Source organism: Ambystoma mexicanum, chromosome 6q (genome assembly GCF_040938575.1).
Source record: "Ambystoma mexicanum isolate Mex_15411 chromosome 6q, UKY_AmexF1_1, whole genome shotgun sequence".
Classification (NCBI taxonomy): domain Eukaryota; kingdom Metazoa; phylum Chordata; class Amphibia; order Caudata; family Ambystomatidae; genus Ambystoma; species Ambystoma mexicanum.
The window spans coordinates 1,415,830,398-1,415,857,067 of NC_090937.1; the positions used below are offsets into that span (position 1 = coordinate 1,415,830,398).

Sequence of the window (26,670 nt, forward strand, 5' to 3'; positions counted from 1 at the left end):
ACTGATCTGAGTGGAGAGGTGAAGCAGAGACTCATCAGGAGTACGAGCGAGGAGGAGGAGGAGAAGAAAAGTAAAGTCAAGAGGAGGGTGTCAGGTAATATTACCCCCATAAAAATATCGCCGTATATATGGTCGTCGGCCATAGGTGATATTTTTTGTGGGGTAATGTGGGGTAACGAGCATGTGGTAGGACACAGAGGGAGAGGGAGGTTGGGCAGGATGGCACATGGAACCAAAACCCCAGGAGAGGGAGGTGGTGCGAGACCTAGAGAAAATACTGTGAAGACTCCTAGGTGGCTTCCTCTCTACCTATGGCTTCAGGCGTGATACCTCCTGCTTCCTTCCTTGCTTTCCCTTTCCTGTGATCTCCCGACTACCTTCCGTTTTCTGCAGTTCTCTTCTCTCTCCCCCCGGTTTCCCTTGGCCATGTTGTTGTTCTTTTCATCATGCTGTAACATCCCCAACAGTCGTTTTTCAGAAAATAGTGAAGGAGTTACACACACCAAATTCTCTTCAGAATTGTCACTGCAGCCACTCTATCCTGCTTGCCCAGTTCTCACTGTTCAAACAGCTAAAAATGATTTGCCAAAGGACCGTCCTTATGGTGATTTGGTTTTATCTCCTAACATATCAGCCTGCTAAATCCAACAGGTGCAGTGTCTGTAAAAGTAAAGGAAAATCTGCTTCCACGTTCTGCAGTGGCAATACGTTTTAGAGATGCACATCCAACAGGCGCAGTGTCTGTAAAAGTAAAGGAAAATCTGCTTCCACGCTCTGCAGTGGCAATAAGTTTTAGAGATGCACAATTCGACTCAAAGCAGGTAATGTGTAAAGGCAATCGTGAATAAGACAAAACTACCTAGCAGGGTCGGATTGGCAGACGAGGCCTTGGGGGCCGGTTCACGCCTGGGCCGGTTTGGTGTATTGTAACTGCAGAGAATGCCCCGGGTCGTACAAAGTACGACGCGGTGGAGGGCCTGGGGGGTTAGGCGCAGGGTGGGGGAACAAACGGCGCGAACCAAAGAGGAAGGGGCAGGCAATGCGGCACCCCCACCCTCTTCGTTGCCAGGGAAATGCACAACAAATGGGGAAAGGTGTGAGGAAGGACAACGGGGGCAGGAAGGAAGTCCAGCCACCCCCCAAGGGGACAACAAAGGGGAAAGGGGTGTAAGTACCCCAACGTGAGGCAGGAAGGACACAACTAGGTAGGAGCTCACCTCATTCGAGTAAGCTCCAGGGCCTGGAAAAGGGGGACAGCAAATGTTTTGCCTCTGCGGGCTTTTCTTGTTTTCACCAGTGCAGGCACCACATGCTGTCCACCAGTGACAGCCCCTGACACCATCTATAAGTACACAACTGGCAGCACCTCACACTGCCCACCCCAGGCCGATTCTCACACTTTCTGAGGCTGAAGCCCTATACTGTGCCTGCATGCTAATTGCAAGTGCTCAGCCCACTGAACTACCTTGTGGCAAAGATCATTGGAGGTCACATACAACCATGGCACCAGACCTTGTCCAGAAAACACGTTACTTTAAACACTGTATTACCAGATTTCCTATGTAAAAGTCCCCTTTTTCCACCCTAACCCCTTCTTTTACCTGCCCATTTTCACCTCTTTTTTACCTGCCTCCCCACTTTTTTCAGCTATCACACCCCCAAAACTTTCTCAGCATAATTACTCCTTTGAGTAGGAAGTGACTAAACAGGAGGTGGCGAACAGTAAAACAATGATTAAAGAGAAAACTGATCTGAGTGGAGAGGTGAAGCAGAGACTCATCAGGAGTACGAGCGAGGAGGAGGAGGAGAAGAAAAGTAAAGTCAAGAGGAGGGTGTCAGGTAATATTACCCCCATAAAAATATCGCCGTATATATGGTCGTCGGCCATAGGTGATATTTTTTGTGGGGATAATATTAGGGTTTTTTGGGAGCGGGTGTTGCGGGGGTGTCCCCCCTCCTTTTAAAATAATACAGGGGTTGCGGGGGGAGTCCTCCGCAGGTTCCATACCTTAATATTGCTGCAAAAATATGGCAATATTTTTGTATGCCGATATTTTTGCGGGGATATTAACACATGGAAACCAAGAGGGGAAGAGCAAAAGAAGGAGTATCAGGAGACAGAGGCAATGCAAGAGGAGCACTGGGAAAGACAGAGAACTCAGCCCGAGGTGTAGTGCCAAGGATGTGTAGGAGAAGCAGGCCGATAAAGTTGGAGAAAAGGAAAGAACAAGAGAATGTCCCCCAGGTACGAGCATGTGGTAGGACACAGAGGGAGAGGGAGGTTGGGCAGGATGGCACATGGAACCAAAACCCCAGGAGAGGGAGGTGGTGCGAGACCTAGAGAAAATACTGTGAAGACTCCTAGGTGGCTTCCTCTCTACCTATGGCTTCAGGCGTGATACCAACAATAAATTCAATTATTAGACTCAAGTACAGACTGGACACTGGGAGTACTCCCTACCATAAGATAGCTGTGCAAGAACATCGCCATTGAGATTACCAGAGAGTAAGACTTTGCTACAGATTGACATGATAAGCTCATGCAAGTCCTTTTTCTGGGAAACTCTTTACTTTGTTTGCAACACTTAGCATATACCCTCACATTTGGGGTTAGTTGTGTTAAACTACTGGGATGAACCAGACCCAACCCTAGCGAGAACTGAAATAACTTTTGCTTTGACCTTTTTAAAGCTTCTAGAAAGACTCATCACTTATGCTTACTGAAGTGCACAACCATCCTGCTCACAACTGAGGTACTTTTTATACACATTCCTGACCCTGAGGGAATTGCTTTAGATTGCCCTTATACCAAAAAAAAAGATCTGTTGGGAAACGCATTCCATGTCTGATATGTTGTATGCTCTGGGACAGTCCTTACTTCTAGACCAGAGCAGAGCCTAAGACAAGCATACACCAAATTATACTTGCTTACGACCAGAAATTTTGAGATCCAGACCAGGGATCACCAAGCCCTAACCATAGGACCAAGAGCTGATGGAATGGAACGTTAACTTCCCCCATCTAAGAAAATGTGGCATCCTGAATAGTGTTACGAAAAAACATCAACTTCTAGAACTTCCAAAAAACAAGTGTTGGAACACTTAAAACACCAAAAGATTGAGTGACTCTTTTGACCACATGTGGGAAGTGCCTAAGGGAGACAGGGAAGGACAGATGGGCTATGGTTCTCCAATAGGCCTGTCTGAGTTTATGTCCTGCTCCGATTAGTCCTACTGAATCTCTTGACACTCTTGTTGTGTAATAAAAACATTTCAACCTTAAAACCTGTGACTGAGTCATCTGTCGATCTCTCCATAGTTTCCAGAATTGTAATATCAGCTAAAGTAAAAAACAGAATGGTTGTGGCTGTAGACGTCACTGTTCCAACATCAACAGGGTCATAATTCTGGAACCGCCCTTTACTTCAGGTACAGTAGGAGACTGACGGGCCCTCTGCTCGTTGATAGATAACATCCATTTTGTCAAGCCTGCAAAACCAGAACCGCATATGCCATTGGACATGGTGTAGCAACTACATGTCCCTACTACCCCTGAACTGAAGGGCTATGGCCTCATTGCTAAAATCACCACAACAGCGACTCTCATACAGGCACGGTGGAGCATCTAATACCTATGAAGGAGACAGACATTGCCCTTGAGTGGTATTGAGTGGCATTGTTCTAAATAACTCAGTCCGTTAAAAGAATGTATATTTTGAGGACATCAGCAATGGGTTGCTCTCACTTAATTGGAGTTGAAATGCATGTTCCTCATTGATGGGTGTCTGTAGCCCATTTGTGGGTAAACTAGACTTATTATCCTTGTCATGAAGAGGCAGGTGGATACAGCTTGTTGGATTCCCTTGGTGAGCCAGGGTCTTTGGCTGGGTTTCTTTACCGTTCTGCAACAGGTGGTCCCCCATAGATTGTGTGGGTGTGGCCTGTACTGTGACAGCTCACTCATCATCCAACTTACCCCCTCTTTGGTGCGCAGCATCCTAGACAGCATGTTACTGCTTCTTGTGCAGCTGGCCTAGCACTGCTGCATCATTAGCGGCTGGACCAGTGCATGTCCGTTCCAAAATGGCTGTCCGCTCTGTTGAGCCTTTGTGTTCACTCAGGTTTGCCACCTGTTTTCCCTCGTGCTCCTCTGATTTTTCCTGGAAATCCTCTTCCTTCTTTTTCACCCCAGTGTCTCTCCTTCCTGCTTCCTTCCTTGCTTTCCCTTTCCTGTGATCTCCCGACTACCTTCCGTTTTCTGCAGTTCTCTTCTCTCTCCCCCCGGTTTCCCTTGGCCATGTTGTTGTTCTTTTCATCATGCTGTAACATCCCCAACAGTCGTTTTTCAGAAAATAGTGAAGGAGTTACACACACCAAATTCTCTTCAGAATTGTCACTGCAGCCACTCTATCCTGCTTGCCCAGTTCTCACTGTTCAAACAGCTAAAAATGATTTGCCAAAGGACCGTCCTTATGGTGATTTGGTTTTATCTCCTAACATATCAGCCTGCTAAATCCAACAGGTGCAGTGTCTGTAAAAGTAAAGGAAAATCTGCTTCCACGTTCTGCAGTGGCAATACGTTTTAGAGATGCACATCCAACAGGCGCAGTGTCTGTAAAAGTAAAGGAAAATCTGCTTCCACGCTCTGCAGTGGCAATAAGTTTTAGAGATGCACAATTCGACTCAAAGCAGGTAATGTGTAAAGGCAATCGTGAATAAGACAAAACTACCTAGCAGGGTCGGATTGGCAGACGAGGCCTTGGGGGCCGGTTCACGCCTGGGCCGGTTTGGTGTATTGTAACTGCAGAGAATGCCCCGGGTCGTACAAAGTACGACGCGGTGGAGGGCCTGGGGGGTTAGGCGCAGGGTGGGGGAACAAACGGCGCGAACCAAAGAGGAAGGGGCAGGCAATGCGGCACCCCCACCCTCTTCGTTGCCAGGGAAATGCACAACAAATGGGGAAAGGTGTGAGGAAGGACAACGGGGGCAGGAAGGAAGTCCAGCCACCCCCCAAGGGGACAACAAAGGGGAAAGGGGTGTAAGTACCCCAACGTGAGGCAGGAAGGACACAACTAGGTAGGAGCTCACCTCATTCGAGTAAGCTCCAGGGCCTGGAAAAGGGGGACAGCAAATGTTTTGCCTCTGCGGGCTTTTCTTGTTTTCACCAGTGCAGGCACCACATGCTGTCCACCAGTGACAGCCCCTGACACCATCTATAAGTACACAACTGGCAGCACCTCACACTGCCCACCCCAGGCCGATTCTCACACTTTCTGAGGCTGAAGCCCTATACTGTGCCTGCATGCTAATTGCAAGTGCTCAGCCCACTGAACTACCTTGTGGCAAAGATCATTGGAGGTCACATACAACCATGGCACCAGACCTTGTCCAGAAAACACGTTACTTTAAACACTGTATTACCAGATTTCCTATGTAAAAGTCCCCTTTTTCCACCCTAACCCCTTCTTTTACCTGCCCATTTTCACCTCTTTTTTACCTGCCTCCCCACTTTTTTCAGCTATCACACCCCCAAAACTTTCTCAGCATAATTACTCCTTTGAGTAGGAAGTGACTAAACAGGAGGTGGCGAACAGTAAAACAATGATTAAAGAGAAAACTGATCTGAGTGGAGAGGTGAAGCAGAGACTCATCAGGAGTACGAGCGAGGAGGAGGAGGAGAAGAAAAGTAAAGTCAAGAGGAGGGTGTCAGGTAATATTACCCCCATAAAAATATCGCCGTATATATGGTCGTCGGCCATAGGTGATATTTTTTGTGGGGATAATATTAGGGTTTTTTGGGAGCGGGTGTTGCGGGGGTGTCCCCCCTCCTTTTAAAATAATACAGGGGTTGCGGGGGGAGTCCTCCGCAGGTTCCATACCTTAATATTGCTGCAAAAATATGGCAATATTTTTGTATGCCGATATTTTTGCGGGGATATTAACACATGGAAACCAAGAGGGGAAGAGCAAAAGAAGGAGTATCAGGAGACAGAGGCAATGCAAGAGGAGCACTGGGAAAGACAGAGAACTCAGCCCGAGGTGTAGTGCCAAGGATGTGTAGGAGAAGCAGGCCGATAAAGTTGGAGAAAAGGAAAGAACAAGAGAATGTCCCCCAGGTACGAGCATGTGGTAGGACACAGAGGGAGAGGGAGGTTGGGCAGGATGGCACATGGAACCAAAACCCCAGGAGAGGGAGGTGGTGCGAGACCTAGAGAAAATACTGTGAAGACTCCTAGGTGGCTTCCTCTCTACCTATGGCTTCAGGCGTGATACCAACAATAAATTCAATTATTAGACTCAAGTACAGACTGGACACTGGGAGTACTCCCTACCATAAGATAGCTGTGCAAGAACATCGCCATTGAGATTACCAGAGAGTAAGACTTTGCTACAGATTGACATGATAAGCTCATGCAAGTCCTTTTTCTGGGAAACTCTTTACTTTGTTTGCAACACTTAGCATATACCCTCACATTTGGGGTTAGTTGTGTTAAACTACTGGGATGAACCAGACCCAACCCTAGCGAGAACTGAAATAACTTTTGCTTTGACCTTTTTAAAGCTTCTAGAAAGACTCATCACTTATGCTTACTGAAGTGCACAACCATCCTGCTCACAACTGAGGTACTTTTTATACACATTCCTGACCCTGAGGGAATTGCTTTAGATTGCCCTTATACCAAAAAAAAAGATCTGTTGGGAAACGCATTCCATGTCTGATATGTTGTATGCTCTGGGACAGTCCTTACTTCTAGACCAGAGCAGAGCCTAAGACAAGCATACACCAAATTATACTTGCTTACGACCAGAAATTTTGAGATCCAGACCAGGGATCACCAAGCCCTAACCATAGGACCAAGAGCTGATGGAATGGAACGTTAACTTCCCCCATCTAAGAAAATGTGGCATCCTGAATAGTGTTACGAAAAAACATCAACTTCTAGAACTTCCAAAAAACAAGTGTTGGAACACTTAAAACACCAAAAGATTGAGTGACTCTTTTGACCACATGTGGGAAGTGCCTAAGGGAGACAGGGAAGGACAGATGGGCTATGGTTCTCCAATAGGCCTGTCTGAGTTTATGTCCTGCTCCGATTAGTCCTACTGAATCTCTTGACACTCTTGTTGTGTAATAAAAACATTTCAACCTTAAAACCTGTGACTGAGTCATCTGTCGATCTCTCCATAGTTTCCAGAATTGTAATATCAGCTAAAGTAAAAAACAGAATGGTTGTGGCTGTAGACGTCACTGTTCCAACATCAACAGGGTCATAATTCTGGAACCGCCCTTTACTTCAGGTACAGTAGGAGACTGACGGGCCCTCTGCTCGTTGATAGATAACATCCATTTTGTCAAGCCTGCAAAACCAGAACCGCATATGCCATTGGACATGGTGTAGCAACTACATGTCCCTACTACCCCTGAACTGAAGGGCTATGGCCTCATTGCTAAAATCACCACAACAGCGACTCTCATACAGGCACGGTGGAGCATCTAATACCTATGAAGGAGACAGACATTGCCCTTGAGTGGTATTGAGTGGCATTGTTCTAAATAACTCAGTCCGTTAAAAGAATGTATATTTTGAGGACATCAGCAATGGGTTGCTCTCACTTAATTGGAGTTGAAATGCATGTTCCTCATTGATGGGTGTCTGTAGCCCATTTGTGGGTAAACTAGACTTATTATCCTTGTCATGAAGAGGCAGGTGGATACAGCTTGTTGGATTCCCTTGGTGAGCCAGGGTCTTTGGCTGGGTTTCTTTACCGTTCTGCAACAGGTGGTCCCCCATAGATTGTGTGGGTGTGGCCTGTACTGTGACAGCTCACTCATCATCCAACTTACCCCCTCTTTGGTGCGCAGCATCCTAGACAGCATGTTACTGCTTCTTGTGCAGCTGGCCTAGCACTGCTGCATCATTAGCGGCTGGACCAGTGCATGTCCGTTCCAAAATGGCTGTCCGCTCTGTTGAGCCTTTGTGTTCACTCAGGTTTGCCACCTGTTTTCCCTCGTGCTCCTCTGATTTTTCCTGGAAATCCTCTTCCTTCTTTTTCACCCCAGTGTCTCTCCTTCCTGCTTCCTTCCTTGCTTTCCCTTTCCTGTGATCTCCCGACTACCTTCCGTTTTCTGCAGTTCTCTTCTCTCTCCCCCCGGTTTCCCTTGGCCATGTTGTTGTTCTTTTCATCATGCTGTAACATCCCCAACAGTCGTTTTTCAGAAAATAGTGAAGGAGTTACACACACCAAATTCTCTTCAGAATTGTCACTGCAGCCACTCTATCCTGCTTGCCCAGTTCTCACTGTTCAAACAGCTAAAAATGATTTGCCAAAGGACCGTCCTTATGGTGATTTGGTTTTATCTCCTAACATATCAGCCTGCTAAATCCAACAGGTGCAGTGTCTGTAAAAGTAAAGGAAAATCTGCTTCCACGTTCTGCAGTGGCAATACGTTTTAGAGATGCACATCCAACAGGCGCAGTGTCTGTAAAAGTAAAGGAAAATCTGCTTCCACGCTCTGCAGTGGCAATAAGTTTTAGAGATGCACAATTCGACTCAAAGCAGGTAATGTGTAAAGGCAATCGTGAATAAGACAAAACTACCTAGCAGGGTCGGATTGGCAGACGAGGCCTTGGGGGCCGGTTCACGCCTGGGCCGGTTTGGTGTATTGTAACTGCAGAGAATGCCCCGGGTCGTACAAAGTACGACGCGGTGGAGGGCCTGGGGGGTTAGGCGCAGGGTGGGGGAACAAACGGCGCGAACCAAAGAGGAAGGGGCAGGCAATGCGGCACCCCCACCCTCTTCGTTGCCAGGGAAATGCACAACAAATGGGGAAAGGTGTGAGGAAGGACAACGGGGGCAGGAAGGAAGTCCAGCCACCCCCCAAGGGGACAACAAAGGGGAAAGGGGTGTAAGTACCCCAACGTGAGGCAGGAAGGACACAACTAGGTAGGAGCTCACCTCATTCGAGTAAGCTCCAGGGCCTGGAAAAGGGGGACAGCAAATGTTTTGCCTCTGCGGGCTTTTCTTGTTTTCATCTCTCCCCCCCTCTGCAGCGTCAGAGGACGATGCCCTCATCTGAGGCGAAGATCTGCGGGAAGAGCTTCAAGAGCGCCGGGTGCTGTGGTGTCGGCGGGAGAGCCGTGAGCGGACGAAGCCCTCATCTGAGGCGAAGATGTGCAGAAGAGATACAAGGGTGCCGGGTGCCGTGGCCGCATCGGGGCGAAGACGGGAGAAGCCACACGGACGAGCCGAGCAGCGGGACCTAACGATTCCAAGGACGAGCAGGAGTGCGGAGGAGGAGCAGGCGTCGCTGGATGCATGCGCAACAACTGGTCGCCCAGAGAAGAGCGGCAGCCGGGCCACTGCAGAAGGGAGTCCAGCGGCACAGCGAGTTACATCACCGGCGGAAGGATACCAGCAGGGACGGCGAGCGAAGACTACAGAAAACCGGCGACGCAGGGGTGCACGGCTCCAAAAAATCCGGCAGCTACTCGGTAATAAGGCTACGCGTGGGGCTGATCCAGCAATCCTGGGTTCAGGTACCAATTAAGGCAGAACAACAAAACAAGCCGAAGACGGCGCAAGGGGGCGTGGCCACAGACGGCACGGAGCAAAGTTAACGCTCTGGGTGCCAATAATGAGAGGAGGACACAAGGAAATTTAAAGAGACAGAGCACACTTGTAACGGTGGCCAAAATCAGGCATCTGAAGCCAAGATAAAGGCCATAAAAAGACAGCAGAGGAAATATCCGGAGCAAAGAGGAAGCAAAGCAAATCAGAGAAACTATTGTAGTAAATAAAGAGTATCCAGTTCACACAAGAGGAAAGGAAAAGGAGCCAAGTGCAGAGAGATGGCAGAAGAAAGAGCAAAGAGAGCGCAGGAATTCAGCGCATGGGCAAAGAAAGCAGAAAAGGAGTATGGAGCACAATGGGTGCTGGAGGTGATGCAAAAGGAGGAAAGGGCTAGAGCTATGTCGCCTTTGTTACTAGAGGATTCTAGCAGCAGCGAAGAGGAGGATGCGCTGCCACAAGGCCAGAAAAGGTCAAGAGAGGCGGCAAGGGACCCACAGGAGCAGACAGAGGTGCCAAAGAAAAAACAGAAGAAAGGAAACAAAAAAGGTAATGAAAAATTTGATAATAATATTGGGGACAAAATTGTGAAAATGTTAAAAACATGCATCACGGCTCAGGGTAAGTCGCCCAGAGCCCGTGGAGGGAAAGAGAAGAAGCAAAAAAATGTATTGTCTGAAACGGAAAGTAGCGAAGATGAGGAAAGGGACCATTTGCAGGCATGGGTAAAATGGAAGGGGGTAGTATGCAAAGATAAAAAGAAAAAAGCAACAGAGGGGGGGGCAGGTGTCGGTCAGGGAGCGGGAAGACCAGTACCAGCAGACGACAGGACCCCCATACCACAAGCAGTGCCGCAAGGGGCCCCACCAGGGTCCACTCCTCAGAGAGCGCCCACCAGCCCACCGGCGCCTGCAGCAGGGTCAACTACGGTAACAGCGATAGACCCAGCCACAGTTATGACAAAATATGGCAGGCCCACGGTTGGAAAGGATGCACAAGGTCGGTCACTGAAGGCACAGGCATGGTACATTAGTCAGAAGTTGAAGGAAAAGATATGGAGAAAAGAGCTCATAGACATCTTTTCATTACTAGATGTACAAAGAAGAGGGCAGAATGTATCAATAGAGGATGTAAAAGAAGACGAGAAGGGCTTATTAAAAAGGGCACCAGTAGCAAGGAATTTCGATAATTGGACGGCGGCTTTTCAGATTATGTCCACCATTATTCTGCAAAAATACCCGGAAGACGGGGCATCATTAGTGACATACCAACAGCAAGTTTTGAAGGTGTACAAGGCATTTGGGGGAGAGGCATGGAAAGAATATGACCACAAATTTAGAAAGGAAATGGACTGCTTTCCAGACATAGGTTGGGATGAGAAAAACTACAACCTGTACATATTTAATGTACTAAAAGAAAAATGGGACAACAAAGAACAGGGTAGTACTGGAAGCTATCATAGGAAGCAATATTGGCAGAACGACTACAGAAGTGATTACAGATAGAACAATAGGAGATATGATAACTATTATGACAGAACGAGGGATCAGAGTTTTCGGAGCAGACAGTACAACACTCAGAGAAGTTGGCAGAGCAACATACTACCAACAGCACAAGGCGGTGGTAGGGGGAGCTATGGGCCAGATAAATCAGGGTCAGCCCAATGCAGAAATTTCGAGAATGGGATACCATGTAGCTGGGGTAAGAAATGCAAGTTTAGTCACAGATCCGAGAATTGTAAGGGGGAACATAGTACCGCCAAATGCACCCGAGCGACATCCAGCACGCACAGGGTGCAGGAAAAGCGGAATTGAGGTAGAAGTAGACAGAGGGGCCACACCAGTCAAAATCGAGAAATTGGAAAAGTGGCTACGGGTCTTCCCAGACCAAGAGGTAGCTGAGACTATCAGGCAAGGATTCCAAGAGGGTTTCAACATCCCTTTCAAGGGGCACCGGTCCCAGAATACCCCTAGAAACCTGAAATCCGCATTAGAGAACAAGGAACTAGTGGGCAAGAAAATCAGGAAAGAGGTAGAACTGGGGAGAATGGGAGGCCCTTACAAGTCACCACCTTTTTCCGAGTACATATGCTCACCACTAGGCTTGGTCCCCAAGAAGGAGGCAGGCGAATTTAGGCTGATCCACCAATTATCATACCCACCAGGGGCATCAGGGAACGACGGCATAGAGCAAGAGGCAGCTTCTGTGAATTACTCAGACTTTCAGGAAGCAGTACAAGTGGTCAGGAGGGCCGGTCAAGGGGCATGGATGGCAAAGGCCGACATAAAGTCAGCATTTCGTCTACTACCAGTGAATAGGGATTCACAGAGGTGGCTATGCATGCATTGGGAGGGCAAATATTTTGTCGATAAATGCCTCCCAATGGGCTGTGCCATATCATGCGCATATTTTGAGAAAGTGAGCTCATTCCTACAATGGGCTCTCACAAAAGAGTTGCCAGAGGCGCAAGTGGTTCACTATCTGGACGATTTTTTGTTTGTGGGACCACAGGGTTCCAAGCTGTGTAAGGATACAGGAAATTCATGGCAGTAACAAGGGAGTGGGGCTTCCCGCTGGCGGAAGAAAAAACAATGGGCCCAACACAGATAATCCAATTTTTAGGAATCGAAATTGATTCACGAATAGGAGTGTGTAGGATCCCAGAAGAGAAGGTGTCAGACCTACTAGGCACAATCAAAGACCTGAAAGGGAGAAACAAGGCCACAGAGAAGGAATTGCAATCGCTAGCAGGGAAACTAAACTTTGCTGGCAGGGTCATACCACAAGGCAAGATATTCCAGAGGAGGGTGGAACAGAGAACAAGAGGGACCAAAGAGGGACACCACAGGGTCAGAAGGGGTGGAGGAATCAAGAAAGACTTAGAGGTATGTAGCGAATTCCTTAAAGCATTTAACGGGTCAGTGATATGGCAAATACCCATAAATGAAGAAGACAAAAGGGTGTTGTTCACGGATGCAGCCGGGGGCTTTGGGTTTGGAGCGATACTGGGTACAGAACGGTGCGCAGAAGGTTGGCCTGAATCATGGCACGAGGCTGCATGGACAATTAACATTACGCTACTAGAGCTATTCCTGATTTGGGTAGCGCTGTGCGCATGGGAAACAGAGCTAAACAACAGAGAGCTAAATGTTTGGTCCGACAACATGGCAGTAGTGCACGTGATAAATAACGGAAGCGCATCATGCCCGTTGGTCTTGGAATTAATGAGGGCAATAACGTTGGATTGTCTAAAAAATAATGTTAACATAAGGGCAAGGCATATCACTGGAGAAGAAAATATGGTTGCTGAGGCATTGTCTCGTTTCCAGTGGGGCAGGTTCAGAGAGCTACGGCCGGACGCAAAATGGATGAAAACGCCCAAGCCATAAAAGGCATGGGTCCCACTAGAAGCACTGGAAAAAGATCGGTTAACTACAAGGTTGACTCGGAAGAGGAGGAAAGACCGCAGGAACGAGGCCAAGTGATTGAAAGATTGGCAAGGAGCGCGATTACATACAAGACTGGTAAGCAATATGAAAAACATGTGATTGATGTGCTAAAAGGAACAGGTTTACAAGAAGTTGGGGAAATTACAGTTTCCAAAAGGTGCGATTTTTTGGCAAAAGCATTTCGCAAGGAAAAAGGAAAAGCTGGGCAGCAGCGCATTTGGCCGCGGTCGCATATACGGCAAAGGTGGCCGGTGCGATAGACCCGACAGTTAGCCCACGGATAAAATATGCAATGAAGGGTTGGGCAAAGTTGGAAGGAAGGAAACCAGACAGCAGGAGACCTTTGAATTTTAAGAAAGTGGTGAAGCTGTTACAATTATTGCATGACACATGTAGCGACAGCTATGAGACTAGGTTATTCAGAACGGCTTTTGTGCTAGCATACTATGGGGCATTCAGGATCGGGGAACTGGTAGCACGCAATACAGTCGCAGGAGACAGGCTAGCAAAAAGCGACGTCAGCATAGGGTCCAAAGGCATATCAATAATACTGAGAAAATCAAAAACAGACCAAATGGGGAAGGGAAGAGCAATAGAGCTAAACTGCATCAAGGAAAGGGAACATTGCCCCAGGTGCATTACCAAACAATTCTTGGAGGTACGACCGGAAGTCGGGGGGGCAGTTACTGATACACAGGGATGGCAGGACCCTCAGCAGATACCAGTTCCAAGCAATACTAAAGAAAACCATAGCAAAAGCGGGGTGGGATGCAGCTGAGTTTGGGACCCACTCTTTCAGAATCGGGGCAGCCACACCGGCATGGGCAGGGGGCCTGAGAGCAAAGGGCGTAAAGAAAATTGGGGGGTGGAGGTCACAATGTTTCAAAAAATATGTATGAGAAAATCTGATATGATGCCTTTCCCACCCACAAATACAGAAACAGGGCCATACAGATCAGCGTGGATAGTCGGCCATTCTTTCGTGACCCGGGCAGGCAGGTGGATAGAAGACTTCAAAGAGAGCCTGCATTTTAAAAAGACGATAACTTCCTGGTGGGGCCTCCCAGGAATGCGGTGGGAAGACATTCACGACCGGCTGTCTGATTTGATCGGGTTCAGGGACCCTCCCGAATACCTAGTAATACACCTTGGGGGTAACGACCTGGTCAAAACAAAAAGGGCCGAGCTAATACGCAGCATGTGTGATTCATTAAGGGCGATAGCACACTGCTGGTGGAAAACAGAAATGTTTATGTCCGAGATCATCACCCGCAGAATATGGTACGGGGCACACAGGAGGCATGCCATTGAAACAGCTAGAAAAAAGCTAAACAAAACAGTAGAAAGGTACTGCAGGAGCACAGGGATCCATTTCATAAAACATGGCTTGTCACAGAATGACCCGGATTTGTTCCATCAGGATGGCGTACACCTCTCCAACAAGGGGATGGGGGTATTTTCAGATAACATTTTCAGAGCTTTGGCAGCACAGGGATGCAGTTAGGGGCGCTTTTTGGGGAGACCTGAGTGGCCTAGGCAACACCCACTCAGGTGTGGCAGCGCGTGTCAAGGAACGGATGTCCATGGGTATCGGAGATTAGCCAAAGAGAAGGCGGGGCTTCACATCCCCTGGACACGACGTGCCCAAAAGCGATTTTTATTGTTGGTCATTATGATTATGGTGTGGTGTTATTTTCTGTAGAAAATAAAATAGCCTACGGCCATAATTTTTCCACGAAACAAATACTCTGTCTGTATGGTTATTTCTTCCCCCAGGTATTAGGGTATCAGAAACAAGAGCGGAGGGGGGCCCACACTACTCAGCCTATGCCCCAGGCCCCGGGTCGTACAAAGTACGACGCGATGGAGGGCCTGGGGGTTTAGGCGCAGGGTGGGGGAACAAATGGCGCGAACCAAAGAGGGAGGGGCAGACAATGCGGCGCCCCCACCCTCTTCGTTGCCAGGGAAATGCACAACAAATGGGGAAAGGTGTGAAGAAGGACAATGGGGGCAGGAAGGAAGTCCAGCCCCCCACCCCCCAAGGGGACAACAAAGGGGGAAGGGGTATAAGTACCCCAACGTGAGGCAGGAAGGACACAACCAGGTAGGAGCTCACCTCATTCGGGTAAGTTCCAGGGCCTGGAAAAGGGGGACAGGAAACGTTTTGCCAGTCAGCCCGCCCAACAACAAGAAGAAAAAGAACATGGAACAGGCACGCCGAGTACTCTTATACGGTACACGGTAGAAGACAAGTCGTAGGCAGCGGCGGCGCGTGTCCAGGAACGGATGTCCATGGGTATCAGAGATTAGCCAAATAGAAGGCGGGGCTTCACATCCCCTGGACACGACGTGCCCAAAAGCGATTTTTATTGTTGGTCATTATGATTATGGTGTGGTGTTATTTTCTGTAGAAAATAAAATAGCCTACGGCCATAATTTTTCCACGAAACAAATACTCTGTCTGTATGGTTATTTCTTCCCCCAGGTATTAGGGTATCAGAAACAAGAGCGGAGGGGGGCCCACACTACTCAGCCTAAGGTAACACCGAAGTGTTACCTTTCTTTGATGTAAATGCGGCGGGCCGGTGGCAGAGGCGGCGAGTACGCAGGGGCTCCGTGGCCCGGTCCCTCACAACTTTGAGCATGTCAGCCTGAACAATCTCATCATCGACAACATCATTATTCATTAAACGTCCGTCACCTTGTTTGAACGGGTATGAGCAGGTTTTTGCAAATTGCACGTGTGCAGTCATTGCAGTGCACTGACTTTGCAATTGTAAGTGCAATGGCTTGAAGGCTGTGACTGAGCTGGCCGTTTGCAGTTAGCGAGCCTGGAACTGGAGGAGGTGGAGTTTGCCGGGCCCAGGCTGCTATGGCTAGAATATTCCAGATGCACGCGTGAAGTGAACCAGCTCCTAGCAAGAGGGCAGAGCCCTGCGGGAGGACCTGGTAGCTGGAGGCGGCTGGAAGATCCAGTACACCCAGACCCACACAGAGCTTGGAAGTGAGATGGTAAGACGTTGGCGCCCACAAAGGCTCCCCGGAGCAGAAACTTTAGCCAAAGGCTACACGCCTCTGATTTTAAGGTTGAAAATAATTATATGTTATGTGCATATTGATATTTTCTGGGGGTTTGTGGTAACCATAGAAAAAAATCAGTAGTGAATCACGATGGTTAAAATTGTGTTGATTTTGTTCTCCATGTTTCAGGCGATATGAACAGCTTGTGGTACAGACACGTATGTGCAATGTTTGTTGTGCATTCCCCTGCTCTGCTGTGAGTTTGTTGCTGAACCCGATTAATACCTTCTTGTATCTCTGAAAGGCTCACTGGTCTCTGGGGAACAAGAATGCATTATTACGGGGGTCACATGACACAAGTACGGTTCTTATTTACGAGGCGGAGTGGTGCAAAGACACTATGTTGCGCAGTGCACCCAACAGCCTGGTGTCCTCTTAGGCAGGTTGCATTTCCAATAGGCAAGGCATAAATATCCACCATGGACAATGGTGGCAGTAATTCTAGCGAGGGGAAAGGGGAACATCTGCCTCTATAGGAGAGGGGGGGAAGAGGGCGAGGTTCTATGCCCCGGTCAGATAGTTAGCGCACCCAGCAGCCTGAACCATTTCACGGTCCAGATTATTTGGAGTCCTGCGCTGCGACAGGCGGGTGATAATGGTACCAGACAGTGCCACTGCCCTGCCTAGACTGGATTCGGAATCTGGTTGGGAGTGAGACCGAGCCTCATCTGGTCTGCGGTGTCATTGTGTTGTTACTATTACCGCCAACGCCACTGCTCCATTCAGGTATGTGGGTAAGGGGTTCCCCTTCCTAGCTAGCCTAGAGCTTCCTCTCTGGCTCTCTCCCTCACTCTCATCTTTTTCCTATCTTTTCTCCTCTCTCGTCTCTCCCTCCTGCTTGCTTCATTAACATTGCCGCGTGGACAGCTTTGTTGTCCCTTCCAAGGAGCTGCTGAATCGCACCCTCCTCTGTAGTCAGTACCTTAAATTCTGTGTTATTATCCCACAGTTGCACTAATTTAAATATGGTGTTTTAGATCATGCCTTAATAAACCCACCAAGGTTGTTTTACAAGTATATTCATGATAATGCTATCATGTGATTTCCGCTTTCCTCAAAAGTATTTTCCTCAACCCACAATTCATATCCAAATTTTTCTCCATGTCAGATTTGCCACCTCCATCGCTCATTAGAGCCTCACCCACTCAACCACTGTGTCACGTTATCACTTCTTGTCCCCGCACCTCTGAATCCTGCCTCACCATTGAACACAGGGTTGTTACTAGCTCTGGAAAAGATCTGGGGCTACAGCCGCTAATGTCGGACTTCAGGGCTCAGGGCTATCTGGCCTTTTGGGTGTAGCCCCTCAGCTTCTATCCGGGGCTTCAACCAAGAGTTGTGGCTAAATCCGGGGCTACAACCAAACATTTTACAACCACCTTTAAAATTGTGAGTTTACTGATTCTAGTCGTAATCTCTTGGGGAAAAGTTGCTGCATTTGGTAATTTTAATAGATGGAAGTTATAGAAGATGTTGAATGATAGCGGCATCAGGGGAATCAGGGAATGTTATTTTATGAGTTGTGTTGTAATGTATTTGAGCATAAATGCAACTGGCAAGGTACTTTCCGGTGTCATCATGTGGCTGTACTGCTTATTAAATGCAACTCTATTTTCATTAGTGGTGGCAATGAGAAGACATGCCTTGAGTCTGGTTCTGCAAAATAAGTATTAACTATGTGATGATGTTGGTTTTTAAGAAAAGAACAAAAGGAATGTTATTACTTTCTCAAGCGTTTACACAAAACATAACATACAACAGACACATGATAAGTAGCATTTTCTGCAAAGTCGTGAATTACGTGATTCACGGATGATGGTTTGAGGGCCACTTTTTTGAGGCGAGGGGTGGACCATTTTTTGAGACGAGGGGTGGGACACTATCTTTTTGGTTGTCGGGGCCTATTTCTTGTCCCAGTCCGACCCTGCTGTCTAGTAATGTGAAGTGATAAATGCCTAAGCTGCATCTCACCAATGGCATCCAAAATACATGATTCTGAGATGGGTGGTCCTCGACTCCGATATTTCAGGTGGAGGGCTTGTTGAGTTTTCCATACTGCCTGTTGTGCCAGGTGTTTAGAAATAGTCTCATTTTAGATTGTTTCTACACATTCTATTTGTATTTGCTTACCCTTTTTAAGGAGCCAGATCTCATTGAGTATGCAGGGCTTTTCTGTGGCTTAATTTTTAAGATTTCGGCTTGCTTTTTGCGCTCTTGTGTTTTTTCTTCCAGTTTTCTCTGCAGTTCCATTATCCGTTCATCTTTCACTGGCGTTTTTGTGAGCAGGGAGTTTGCTTTCTTTTCTTCTTGTCTAGCAGATAAAAGAAAAGCAGTATCAAGAGTTATTTTCTCAAAATATGGGTTTTTACAAAAACTAGGATGAAAAACATTATTCAAGGGAGCAGAACCATAAATTAAAACTACACATCAGTTTTTCCACCTATAAGGAATACATTGTGATGGCTGGAGAACAAGTCTAACATGTCATCTCCACTCAACGCCATATTAAACTATTAGTATCAAGGAAGCAGCGGAAGCAGCAAGAGGATTTAAATACAATTACCAGATAGCTTTGGAATGTGAGGCAGGTGTGTATTAGATACATTTAGGCCCTGATTCATGGAATTATTTCTGTGTAAAACATGGATTTGCGTGTCATTCTGCACGCAAATCCCTGTTTGACGAATGGGGATTTGAGGGCAGAATGGCACCCACATCTCCGTTTTACACGCAAATAATCCCATGAATAAGGGCCTTAGTGTTTTAGTTGCCAGTTCAAAATGGGTGAAACATTTGCATGAAGTGATTTAACCTCTAAGTTAGCATAGGTAGTGGCATCGCCAGGAATACGATTTAGAAGGGGCACAGAGGGAGCCAAAGACAAAAGAAAGGGGACACAGACAAAAGTGGGGCAGGAGGGCGCCTATGAAAGGTAATGTGTGACGCCACAAGCACTCCTGCAGAGAGGCTTTTGTGCACACCAACTACCCACACCCCACTGCACCTCCCCTCCCATCAGAATGCAGGCACGAAACCATTCAGTGACTAATGTCCCATCATAAGCAGTTTCATGGCTACATTCTGATGGGAGAGGCTGCAAGCTGCTCTGCACACCTTGGAGGTCGCTGTGCAGAAGCCGGGCGGGAACACCTGAGAAGTGACTCATGCTCATGTTCATACCGATGCCAGAATGCATACCAAGATCACTGGTAGCTTTGAGATAAAAGAAGAGTATTTGCCGTGTGATATGCAGACATTTGCCTTAGTGATTGTCGCAAATAACACCACAGAGAACATGGTCACTGTTTGCCTTAGGTAGGGGGGGGCACAAGGTGGGGACCAGGATTTCAGATAGGGCCCCTGGATTTCAGAGCCCCCCCGGCGACGCCACTGAGCACAGGAACACACACTCTTTTGGCACCTTATTTTGTCTCATTGGCTGTTGGAGGCTGTGTGATAAGTGGCAAGGAGGCAAAAGGAGGAATGCTGTCCCACTGGCATCAGATGCCTATATTAGAAGATCATGTTTGAGAAAGAATCTTTATGACAAACCTACAGTATCAATCACCATGCACTGCTACCTCTCCTTCAAATCATGCATCACCAAGACAACCCAAATAAACTGGTAACAGGTTTCTGTGCAGTGTAAATTATGCCTCAGACTTCGGAAGAAAAAGTTACGTACTTTCTAGTTCTGATGTATACAATGTCCTAATCTTTGTGAATGTCTAGCCTACAAGCTGGGACCTTTAAAAAATGTACATCCCACTTGTACAGAGTAGCATTGACTATACAGAGTCACATAAGTGCCCTCGCGGCCTCGACAGGAAGCAATAGTGTCCAAGGCGAAAGTGGCGCTGCATGCCAAACAGTTCCCTGGATACGTCCCTTCGCAGGTGGACTGGGATCACTCAGATGTGACTAAGGGGAGGAGGACAGGCAGTCAAGGAATCTACTGGGGAGACACTGTAGACATTAATCAACGTTGCCCTTAAGGTTATGTGGCCAACCAGAAGAAGGAAGCCGACCAAAAGCGGACATTTCAAAGATAATGGGCTGTTAAGAATGAGTTTCCAGACACGTTGCTTGTGTATGATCTAATCCTTTATTAAGATCATATGTATAGAAACGACCCCCAGCTAAGAGGCATCAGCTGCTCCCTTCTCATCAGCAACTGCTTCTAATCTCCTGCACATTCCCTCACAGAATCAGATGATGTTACAGTGGTTCCATGGTTGCCATGTGACCAGGATCATAACAAAGGCTACTAGCAAGAACTAATCATCATACAAATACATATATTTGTATAGTGTGGTAGTTAATGGTAAGCAAGAGAATGAATGACATATAATAACTTATCACAATAACTTATCATTCCTAACATCTCCTATCCTTAATAATCATAAAAGAATGTGATATAAAAATGACTGACATCTGAAATTCTGAATGAAAAATAACGTATCACACTCAAAAAAAATTCTCTTATCCCTGTGGAACCTGAACACATTAGAAATCACACTCTCACAATCTTTCCTCCATCCCTCCTAAACACTGCCACTCTCTCTTTATTCCATATGCTTCCACCTTTAACCAACACAGAGGAACCTAAATCTTTTACCACCTACTTAGGTTCAGAAAATCTTGAGGTTCCCTTTCTTACTTAGCTAATTTGATTTTCACCCATTTACCTTCTTTGACCTTGAAATCTCCGCAGCAATTTCTCTCATCATACCTCACTTTGGCCTTGGCACCAGAATCAGCAATTCTCTCTCTTATCTAGATTTACACTTATATTCCTGACTCTCCCCATCCACGCAGGACAGATACGCGAGTTGGGCTTTCTTCCTCGCAACACCTCGAACAGATATATACTCCTGTCACGCTGTGTGGAGCCAACCTGTACTGGAAGGTTCTCTCCATTACTGTCCTTACCCAATCACCACCAGTAGCTATGGCAATTCTGACCACCTCCATGAGCGTTCTATTAAAGCATTCAATGCAACTGTTGCTCTGGGGATGATATAATGATGTGGTCGACTGTTGTATTCCATACTTGTCAAGAAACTCTCTGAACTCTTTAGACACAAGTTGTGATCCGTTGTCCGACAGACATTTTTTAGGAAATCCTCCCCTCCAAAATACTTGCTCAAGGAATTGGACAATACTGCTGCTAGATATATCTCTAAGCACACAAACCTCAGGCCACTTTGACAACAAATCTACAACTACCAACAAGTAGTTGTCTCTCCCTCCTCCAACATTGAATGGACTCAACAAGTCTAACGCAACTTCATCCAATGGAACCTTGGGACATTCACGCACAACCATAGGTACCTTCTGGACTCTGAGTCCTTTATCACCCTCTATACATTCCATGCAACCCATGCCTTGTTCTTCTGTATATTTGTCCACTCCTGGCCACCAAAATTCTGCTCTCACCAAACCTTTCATTCTTGCGACACCTAAATGTCCAACTTGAGCTAAATCTACCACAGATTTCCTCATTTTCATTGGAACTACCATCTGATGCCCCCTATACAGATAATTATTCTAAACACACAGTTCATCCTTTACTTTGGCATAACCACACAAATCATCTTTGTAACTTTTCACTTTACCATTCCACACTAATGACAAGATTTTTTGATAAACCATATCTTCCACACAAGCCATGTCCCAGTCATTCTTCTTCAGTGTCTCATGGACTTGAAACATTTCTGCCATATCATCCGAACACCAGTTCGACTCATCAATCTGTGGTTCTTTCTCCACCGACCTAGACAAAGCATCCACAACCACGTTACTTTGACCACAGACATGGAGCATTGAAAACTGTAAACCTTGTAAAGCAGATGCCCACTTCATGATCTGCCTTGAAAGTCCCTCCAAGCCTTCTTTGGTAAATATTCCAACTAATGGTTTGTGATCTGTATAAATTTCCCCACAAAAATCTTTTAAATTTCTCAACGCCCCAAACGCATGCTAATGCTTCCTTCTCCACAACAGAATATTTTGTCTCTGGTCCTTTCAATGATCTAGAAACAAACGCTACTGTGTGCAATCCCATAACATCCTTCTGCATGGGGACAGCACCTATGCCATAAACGCTAGCATCCACAAAAACTAACGTGCGTTTCCCTTCTTCAAAATTTTTAAGAATGGGTACATTAACAATAGATTACTTTATCTGCTCAAATTCCCTCCTGCATTCCTCATTCCACTTAAACGCAACCCCTTTCCGGGTAAGCATCCTCATGTTCCATGACATTTGAGACAAACCCTTAATTAATTTTCCATACATTCTACAAGACCCAATAAAAACAGTATATCATAGCTTCAATAGTTTCTTCTTTAGCTTTAACACCTTCTCCTGAAATTTCATGACCTAAATACACTACTTTATTAGCCTTGAAGGTAAATTTCTCTATTGCAACAGTAAGACATGCTTCCTTCAAAATACTCAATCATGTTCAGTATCATTTTTTTAAATTTATTTCTTGAATTTAATCAAAAGAACATGATTTTTTCAAGGTTCGAAAGAAAACTTCCCCTCTAGATGTAAACAGTTCAGCATCTGTTTGTCGGCTTGTTCAATTTCTGAGCAGTCGGGTCTAAGGTTTGGGGACTTCCGGGGTACTCGGTTTCCCGTAGACTCTTTCGTAGGTTGGTTCATAATTTTTAGTGCTAGGTCTATTAATTTAACAGCTGCTATGGTCCATCTTCTGGTTTCACCCGAAATCAGTCTATTCCATATGGAATCAAAGTCCACCGTTGCGGTGTCTATGAGTAGGGGCAACAGGTAAGTGTAACGGTTCTGTTTTGTCTCAGGGCACGCCAGCGCCAGGTGTTTTAGTGTTTCAGGACACTTTGGTTTTTTGCATAAGCGGCAGCCATTATCTGCCGATGATGTTCTGATTGACAGGATTTCACACGTCAGGAGCAGGTTTAATCTTGCTTTCATAAACAAAGTCCACAATGGTTAGTTTGGAAATTTGATACAATAATTTTGAGGTACTTTGACTTTGTTAAATGTGGGCGGAAGGTGTGCCAACAGTTTGTTTGCGCTTGCTTTCTCGATGGTATCAATCCAGTCCTTAAGTTCCATTTTATTTTTAACCCTTTGTGGGTTGTTTCTCAGATCCTCTTCCGAACAGGCCACCTCGCTTAGTGTTTTTTTTTGTCGGGCGACCCATATATTTAGGGCCTTGCATTTTTCACTTCTAACTTCTTCCGCAATGATGTTATAGATAGGCAATGTGTCTGCTACCAAGATTTTTCTATAGAGTAGTATCGCACTTTGTTCCACTAGGCCTGCCAAGGAGACAAGGCCCAATTCCCGTCTGATTGCTGCCATTTGCGTTGATTTAGGTAGTCCCAAGATGGCTTTCCAAACGTAGCCTTCCAGTTTGTTCCATAAAGTTTGGGGCAGTTTTATTGAAGCATCCATTCCATAGATTAACGATGGCACTACTTTTGTTCTGTAAAATTGGATGGAGGGGATGAGTGAAAATCTTCCAATTGTGTTGTTAACCAGTCTGGTCTGTGCTGTCAGCCACTTTGTTTTCTCCTAGAGCAGGTCTTGCATTGAATTTTCTCCGGCTGAACCATCGATTATCACTCCTAGGTATTTGAAATTCCTTACTACTTCGATTTTTGTTTAGTCAAGGTACCAGTTTTGATTTTCCATTGCCTTTTTGTCTTGTTTGTCTAGAATGAGAATTTTTGTTTTTATTTTGTTGATTTCCAAATTATTTTCTTCTATGTATCTTGACAAATTCTTTCATTTTCTTTGCAAGCCGATTTGGGTCTGATCTATTAAGATCACATTGTCTGCATACAGCAGTCTAGGAATAGGTGTTGTCCCCATTTTCGGGGGGAAAGCCCTTATTTTTGCTTCCCACTGTTGGTAATCGCCTAGGAAAAAGATAAAGAGCGCCGGGGCTAGGGGGCAACCGTATGACTCCTCTGTTGACTGATATTTCCTCAGACAAGGTGCCTTGTCTATTTAATTTAATCCGGATCTTCTTATATGCGTGGAGGGCGATGATTGGCTCCAGAATCTCTGTTGGGCAGTCCCAATTTTTCAATTTAGCTCAAAGTTTCACTCGATCGATTTTATCGAATGCTTTTGATAAGTCCACGAAGGCCAAGTATACTTTCGGTGCACCTTCTTTCACTTTGAGCTTTAGGATGTTTAGCAGCAGAATGTTTACGGTGGTACTGCCGTTTTTCTGGAAGCCCATTTGGAAGTGATCGTTAAGCGTTTTTGTCCACCTACTGAAGAGTTCAAGTAGGCTTGAAGTGTAGATTTTCCCGATGATGTCTAAGAGAGCTATTGGTCTATAGCTCTCTGGATTTTCTCTTCTTCCTTTCTTGAAAATCGGCACAATGATGGCCCTCAGCCATGCTTATGGGATCATTTTAGTTCTTCCACAGTGACTGAAGATTTTGCTAATAACTGCTGCCAAGTCATTCGGAAACTGCTTCAGGTCTATATTAGTCAAACCGTCTGGGCCCAGTGCTCTCGACCTTTTGAGTTTGGCAATCAGCTTTTCGATCTCATCTGTGTTCGTCACCTCTGCCCATGGAGTGGTAGATATCCGATTTATGATGGGTTGGCTAGAGTTGGGGAAGTCGAAGAGAGCAGTGAAATGCGTTATCCATTGAGCTTCCGATGCAGAGTTTGAGATCTCTTTTTCTGGTCGGATAGTCATTGTTTTAATCAACGACCAGAAATCGCCAATGCTCAGTCTTCTCAGCATTTCTTCTGAGTCATGTTGCTATAGTACCAATCGTCTGTGCTTTAGCCAGATGGTGAATGCTTTAGCTTCTTCCTGCCAACATCTCCACGTTTCAGCGGTATTCATTTTTATGGCGATTCTCTTCAGTTTCCGCAGAACTTTTCTTTTCTCAACTACCAATTTGTCATATACGTGTTTCGGTTGTTCTATTTGCTTTTTCTGTCCAGATACTGTGACTCTGTGTGCCAGTAAGAGTGGGAGATAGATAGGTCTAACTGACAAGTCCGATTGTGTCGCCGTAGTTCCCTTCACGTTGTGATTGGCATTTATCTTCCTCACATCTGTTGTGGTAAGGCGAAGCCTTGAAAGCTGGTTATTTATGGCGATGTTGTATTTGTATGACTGTTTGGGTAGACGCTTTCCTGGCCAAGCACATTGAAGTAGATTATGATCGCTGTGAGCAGTTCTTTGTACATTAAAGGTGTTTATAGTCGGAAGGAGACCTTGGCTCACGTAGATATAATCAAGTGTGGCTTTAGAATTGAGCCGTTCCCACGTCGGGATTGTGTTTTGCTGTGGAAACAGAGATGCAATGTTGTGTACGTTTCTTGGGTTTGTTAGGCTTGTCCAGGCCTTTCCTCTTTCTGCTGCGGGTCCATGTGGAATCGGGTCTAGAGGATCATCTGTGACTTTGGAACAGTTTGCGTTCAGATCCCCGCATATGATGATGTCTATTTTGTCATATGCCTCGTAGATCTTATCTATTGTTTCCCCTAAGACTGAGCAGAACGCTTTTGTTGTTATGCGCTGGGGGTTCCAATATGTGTTCATGACCACCAACTGTGTCTGGAGGTCTGCGTCTTGGCTGGCTAATTTATCACTCCAGTTTAACAGAATAGCCAACATCTCGTATGATTTTTTTCAGTGTTTTCGTTATAGGAAAAACCTGAGCTATTTTGATTGCGGTCAAGAGCCCCGACGATGGATGGCCCAACAGGCCTTTTGTTGCCGGTGATATTTCTAGGATGTCGAAATGGCCCAGGTCGACGTCCCCTGTCGTCGTTAGGTGCGTGTGTCCTCTTGTATTCCAGGATCCCAAGGTGTAAGTATCAGTGTGGGTTCCTGGAGATCCTTTGTGCACGGAAACTGAGGACGATGGTCATTGCTATTTTTTACTTTTTGGAATTCGAGTTGATTTCAACCAGTTCCACGGACCCTTTGGAGAGGTTGCCTCCCTATTCCTACTTGGCTTTTCGTCGTGGGTTTTATCATCTCTCTGTCTTTGCCTCTTTGGAGAGTTAATTGCTTGGAAATTGATTTGTTTTTCATCCGATTTGTAGTATCTTCCTCGGTCCTGTTGCTTATTGCTATTTCTGTTCACTTTTGCGTCGTCCCAGAACTTTTCTTCCTCGACTTCGGGTCTATAGTGCCTGGGTCGTTGTTCCTCTTGGGCCACGGTGGAGTTGGCAGTATGATATCTGTTCGACCCTTGCCACTTTCCACTACAGTAGTTCCTGTAGAGTTCCTCTGTTCTTGATGTATAGTGATGCCTCAGAAGTTTGCCTTCATTCTTTGCTGCAGGTTTTACTTCCTGTGGCCTCATGTCTCTTAGTTTCGTCAGGATAAAGCCTAAAAGTTTGATTTCTTTGAAGACCGCTGTGGTCATTTCTTGGATGCTATTAAATTTCACGTGTAGGTATGCTTTAGGCTGTTTTCCCTCTTTGATATGGTTCCTTGAGTTTAAGATCTTCGGTCCTCATTTGTCTCAGGGAGTCTGTTTTCTTTGTTATCTTTAGGACAGTTTTTCTGTTAAGGATCATGTAACCGTCT

At 46.2% G+C, this 26,670-nt stretch overlaps 1 protein-coding gene across 2 annotated transcripts in view; it reads right to left on the minus strand.

Annotated features, from left to right (window-relative positions):
- The window catches only part of CFAP99 (cilia and flagella associated protein 99), a 947,596-nt gene that overhangs the window by 71,877 nt on the left and 849,049 nt on the right, over positions 1 to 26,670 (minus strand). For both annotated transcript variants that reach the window (XM_069632119.1, XM_069632120.1), the window contains one exon: positions 18,230 to 18,410. In XM_069632119.1, coding sequence (XP_069488220.1) covers positions 18,230 to 18,410 — 181 coding nt within the window. The remainder of the gene's footprint in view (positions 1 to 18,229; positions 18,411 to 26,670) is intronic.